The sequence below is a fragment of the Anneissia japonica genome, unplaced genomic scaffold (assembly GCF_011630105.1).
Source record: "Anneissia japonica isolate Jap-2015-1 unplaced genomic scaffold, ASM1163010v1 scaffold11840_len24483_cov134, whole genome shotgun sequence".
Lineage (NCBI taxonomy): Eukaryota > Metazoa > Echinodermata > Crinoidea > Comatulida > Comatulidae > Anneissia > Anneissia japonica.
The window spans coordinates 1-5,566 of record NW_022714538.1 but is presented as its reverse complement, the minus strand read 5'-3'; the positions used below and the strand labels follow the sequence as shown (position 1 = coordinate 5,566).

General features: G+C 32.6%; 2 protein-coding genes across 2 annotated transcripts in view; both read left to right on the top strand.

The window, feature by feature from the left end:
* Nucleotides 1-284, top strand: part of LOC117109036 — a 2,634-nt gene extending 2,350 nt beyond the window's left edge. Inside the window, exon 5 of the mRNA XM_033251262.1 lies at nucleotides 231-284. Coding sequence (XP_033107153.1) covers nucleotides 231-284 — 54 coding nt within the window. The remainder of the gene's footprint in view (nucleotides 1-230) is intronic.
* Nucleotides 84-5,560, top strand: LOC117109035 (UNC5C-like protein). The gene is made up of 5 exons (XM_033251261.1): nucleotides 84-290; nucleotides 2,834-3,357; nucleotides 3,987-4,124; nucleotides 4,569-4,710; nucleotides 4,981-5,560. The coding sequence occupies exons 2-5, from the start codon at nucleotides 2,851-2,853 to the stop codon at nucleotides 5,118-5,120; spliced, it is 927 nt and encodes a 308-aa protein (XP_033107152.1). The 5' UTR covers nucleotides 84-290; nucleotides 2,834-2,850; the 3' UTR covers nucleotides 5,121-5,560.
* Nucleotides 5,561-5,566: the final 6 nt, after the last annotated feature.

Here is a 5,566-nt window from a genome sequence, read left to right as displayed (position 1 = left end):
TGGGAGAAGGTGGGGTGGGTATGATAAATTACTAACCGGGAAAATTATTACCTTTGCCCTCTCCCCTGACCCAAGACCCATGTTAGGCGCCTGATGGAGAACCCCTAAAACATCGTTTTATCAAGGATTTTACAAACAGTGAATTAAGAAGAGCTTTTATATGTGATGATTGTAACAAACACGTTTACATAACAATAATGTGAAACAAATAATTGTTTATATAATTATAGGTATTCTACATAAACTATCAGTTACGGATACGGCTCATCAATCCTCGGCTATAGTTACAGGTTGGTAGATACACTTATACTGTAAAACGTATAAAGCAGGTAGACCTTGATGTCTTCATGCTGTATATCTAGACACATTAACCAACTGAACCAACTACTATAGAGGGCTTGTAAAAATTTTAACCCGATTGATGTCACCTATTTTGCATGTGCGTAACAGCATTTGATTACGCGCTATGTAACAAAAAAACAATAAATCGGCCTCAACTTCAGACCGGATTTCCAGAGAGATACTTTCTATTTGCTGGATTTTATTGTCCTCTACAAATCTGGCTATAACAACTCAGTGTGTATAGGTACGCTGATGAGAAACATACTTTAGTCAAGGATATTAACTTTGAAACAAATAGTGAATTAATACGACTTTGTAGGCCTATGTGTAATATGTGCAACAACACATGTACATAACAATAATGTGAAACACATAATTATTCCTATAATTTAGGTATTCAATTTTTGGTTACTGACATGGTTCCTCAAACCTCGGCTATTGGTACACTTCATTCATCTTCGGCTACTGATGCATCTCATAGGCCTGCATGCTTATGTTGGTCGTAGACACACTTATACTGTAAAACGTATAAAAGAAATGGACCTTGATATTTTTCTGTTGTATCAGACACATTAACCAACTGAAGCAACTATAATAGAGGGCTTTGTAGAAATTTTAATCCGATTGGAAACAACTATTTTCTGCATGTGCGTAATAGGACTAGTTACCGCACTATGTAGCAAAAAACAATGAAACGACCTCATCTTCAAAATTTGAAACTAGACCGGATTTCCAAATAGATACTTTATAGAACACTATATTACATGTAAAGAAAATTTGAAGATACTGTATGGGAGAACCCCAAACACACAGTGAATGCAATGAATAAGAGTAAAGAGTATTGAATTACAAGTAGTCTGTTTTTAACGAAGATAGATAAAACATACGAGCAAAATGCAATGAATAATAATAATAATATTAATAATAAAAATAATTAATAATAATAATGATAATAATTAATAAATAATAATAAATATTAATAATAATAATAAATAATAAGAAATAATATTAATAAAAATAATAATAAAATAAAAATAATAATAATAATAATAATAATAATAATAATAATAATAATAATAATTATAATAATAATAATAGATTACACTTAGTATGGATCTGTCTCTTATACACATCTAGATGTGTATAAGAGACAGCATTCAGGCCTACCATTTTTATTATAAAATAACAGGCAAACAAATTGTTCTTATCTCACCCGCAATGTCTGTAGTAATAATAATTATTATTATTATTATTATTATTATTATTATTATTATTATTATTATTATTATTATTATTATTATTATTATTATTATTATTATTTATAAAAGCGCACATCTCACCAAATGTGCTCAACCAACAAGATCCATAATTCCCAGAATAATTTTCCCATCGAGGCAATGTTGCTCCCCATATAAGTATGCGCAAATACCCAAAGGCAGTATGTTGAGCATCGCACCTTTCACCCCAGGACAAGCCCAGGGATCCACTACCGTGCACTGCAACAGGAGCAGCATTGCGTCGACAGAGAAAAGTGGTATCGTGTATTTTTTTTTTGTTTTTTTGTGAACAATATAAATTCAACAGAAAAACATCAAGGTAGTCTATACGCCTCAGTGAAAATCCAAATTAATTCCAGAAAAATTTCGAGCAGAACCCGCATACCAAATTATCCCATTGAGGCAGTGTTACTCTCCATAATATAAGTATGTGCAGATACTCAAAGGCAGTATTGAGTATCAGGGTTCTCTGTACGCCTCTGTACATAGAAAATATGCATGTGTTACCTTAAATTATTCATAATTTGATATAGGCCTATTTGATTTAATTTGGTTAAAATGAATGTAATAAATCCGAAAAACCAAAGCTTATATTTTTTAAATAGGACTTATGAACGGAGAAATTTTAATATTCCAATAATTGTTACAAAGATCATGCACTAACACTACCAAGTTGACTTTTATAGTGTTTCCTTCTTGAAGTTAATTTTATAATGTATAAACTGAGACAACTACTATAAATCTCAGTTTGTAAACGAATAGAACCATTATTCCTTTTGGCGACTGCAAGGCAACTAAAGAATAACATTTGAAATTGAAAGCTAAATTGTTAATTATAAATCCAATCCAATCCAATCATATTTATTTTTATAGCGCCTTTCTTTGCAGATACGAAGCGCTTCTGTCCCTGGTCATTGGGTCCACATGCTAAGTGTTGCTGCTGTATTCAGCGCAGGAGCTAGCAACCCCACCAGGGACCCATTTATACTCCTGGTTAGAGAGAAGCAATGCAGATAAAGTGTCTTGCTCAAGGACACAAGTGAAATGCACAGCGAGGGATTGAAACACCGACCTCGAGGTTGGGAAACCAAACCTTTCACGCTGCGCTAAACCGCTTCCACGCTTTATAGACAAATCAGTTCAGACATAAAATGTCTTAAAATTCAATGCAAACTGTGTAATTAGTACTATGTTTTTCATGTTTTAATCAACAGATTTAACTAGCAAAGTTATGGACTCTAATGGTGGTGATCTCCAACTTGGCGGGATCGAGTTACAAATACCATGCGGTGCAATTGCGAAAGACATTCAGGTTGACATATCACTTGAACAACTTGCAGTAGATGCAAGTGATATACCTTTTTCTAATCACATGGAATCAAGAATTTCACCCATAGTTTACTGTAGACCACCAGGTACTATCTTTAACAAACATTGTTCCCTTTCATTTCCACACAATGCAGTCCACGAAGACTTTTGGGAATTCACTCTACTAATGAGGGAAAACTTCCTCGACAATTGGAAAAAAATAGAAGGGGATGACAAGAATACTACTTTTACTGTACGAAATGGACGATGTTATATACAGACAAATCATTTCACTCAATGGTTTTTACTTGGAAAACTTGTAGAATTATGTAGTGGTAGAAAAAAGTTGACTTTGGGATTGTTTGGAAAGATGCTTAAAGAACACTATTTCCGACTTCGAGTAAGGATTTGGAGTGACCATGATTACAAGGTATGCCAAATTGCGGTATTTTTTTTCCATAGATATACAATTGACGAAAAATGTTGTCATTAGTTGCAACATAGAGGTATATATTGTTATACCTTCATTGTTACAAGTAGTGGACTATTCTGAGACGAGCAATCTTAGACAATTGTGCTAATTATCTTTGACGTGCCAAAACCGGACATTTTGAATAATAGATATACTGTACAAAAAAAAAGTGCACAGCATTTTGTTTCTTTGTCTGGCAATATGTAATAACATAAGCTTAGATACATCCATGAATGCATTGAATGTTTTTATCAAGGCAGAAACCCCAAACTTTATGCTGTCCCAACCCGACCGCACTAAAAATTCAGAAAATCTAGGGTCCGCTTTTGTAGGACTAATTTGTGCTTTATTCAGTGTGCAAAGAGATTCCATCATTATGTTGAACCTGGTTGTAAATAAAAACTGAAAGCTGGGATACATTTCTAGCTTTAGATGCATCAGCAGATTTTTCATTTTTTTGCTCATTTCATGGTACATAAACTCTAAAAATTGTTTTATTTGCATGTTTGAAAAGAAAAAATAACATAGTTACTATATTAATATGTAGACCTACATTATGGACTGATAGTGTGTTAACATTATTTTAGTTGGTAGAAGAAGAAGAAATGAAAGAAGATGAAAAAGCTTTGGACATCTTTAAGCCAATTAATGCAAAGTTTCTTGACATAGAAATCAGCATAGGTGACTTGCTCAATGGTTGGGAAGTACATGATCAAAGAAATGTGGTATGAATGCTTCAATGTTTATAATATTCAAAATCATAAGGCACTTCCTTTTATAATTTAAACATTAATTTGATGATATGTGGATTATGATGATAAACAGGATGAGGCTAATGATAGGATGATGATGATGATAATAATAATAATAATAATAATAATAATAATAATAATAATAATACAACGATGACGACGGAAACAACAACGCACCCCATTAGAGTCGTATTCCACGTCTATACCCATAATTGGTAACATGTATGGCATCCAGAACATCTGTTAGAGTAAAATATCTGGTCAGTTTTCAAGTGGTTTTGAAAAGTCCAAATTGTCATGCATGGTTAGAAATCAGTCATTGTAATAGTGATGATGATGTTGTTGATGATAATGAAATGAGATATACCAAGTTTTATTTAGATTTCCTAATGTGTAAACAATTATTTATTTTTTTAGACACTAGCAGATCGACAAATATGGACTTCACGTCCGTCACATGGATTTCTTTTAAAGTTGAATGATGCATCGATGAACATTTTAGTGGCAACAGTATCGTGTAAACAGGGATTAGAAGATCATAAATTTAATGTGCATACAGGTATTTTGCACATTATTATATGCCTAAATTATCTTCATTGTTGCACAAAGCAACCGGTAATCAATGATCCATGACGCTATGGGGTGCAGACGTATGTTTGCTAGTGATTAATATATATTAAATTGGATTGCGGATTTATACTGGTCAAGGGTTAGAAGGGAAGTTAGATTTTGTGATAGCTCCTTCCAATTAATTATTGTTATTGGTAAAAAAAGAATACAGGTTATCTTGAGGTTGTAATGTGAAATAAATAATTATACATATTTATAGTTATTCAACATATATCCTCGACTACGGATGCACCTCATCCATCCTCGGCTATCGGAACGTCTCATGTACAACGTCCACACTTGGGAACAACTCCTAGGACTTCATTATCAGGTTGGTCGAAATACATATACTGTACATAATACCTAAAAGTATATCAAGATTTTCCTCTCAATTTTCAGAATAAAATGTATATGAAGCAGGTGGACCTCGTTGACTTTCTGTTTTATAATTGAGACAACAATATGCATATATAAGTTGTCTCAGTTTATATGCAGACGCATTAACCAACTTTCCTCTATAAAACTACTATAGAGGGTTTTGTAGAAATTCAAATACGATTGGAGGCAAATATTTTGTATGTGTGTAACAGCACTAATTAACGCTTTATGTAACAAAAATCAATAATAAAGCCTCATCCTAAGAATTTTAAATTAAAATGGATTTCCAAAGAGATGCTTTAATTACAACAGATGTAAAGGAAATTAGAATACAAGTGGAATACAGTAAATGCAATGAATAAAAGGAATCGTCATATAGTACTCCACTTGATTTTTCTTGGTTCAAATAATTGTTCAGTTTATTTCTT

Coding starts and splice junctions, on each gene's coding strand:
- LOC117109035 (XM_033251261.1), top strand. CDS start 2,851: ATGGACTCTAATGGTGGTGATCTCCAACTTGGCGGGATCGAGTTACAA. Junction 3,358..3,986: donor GGAGTGACCATGATTACAAG/GTATGCCAAATT, acceptor ACATTATTTTAG/TTGGTAGAAGAAGAAGAAAT. Junction 4,711..4,980: donor TAAATTTAATGTGCATACAG/GTATTTTGCACA, acceptor ACATATTTATAG/TTATTCAACATATATCCTCG.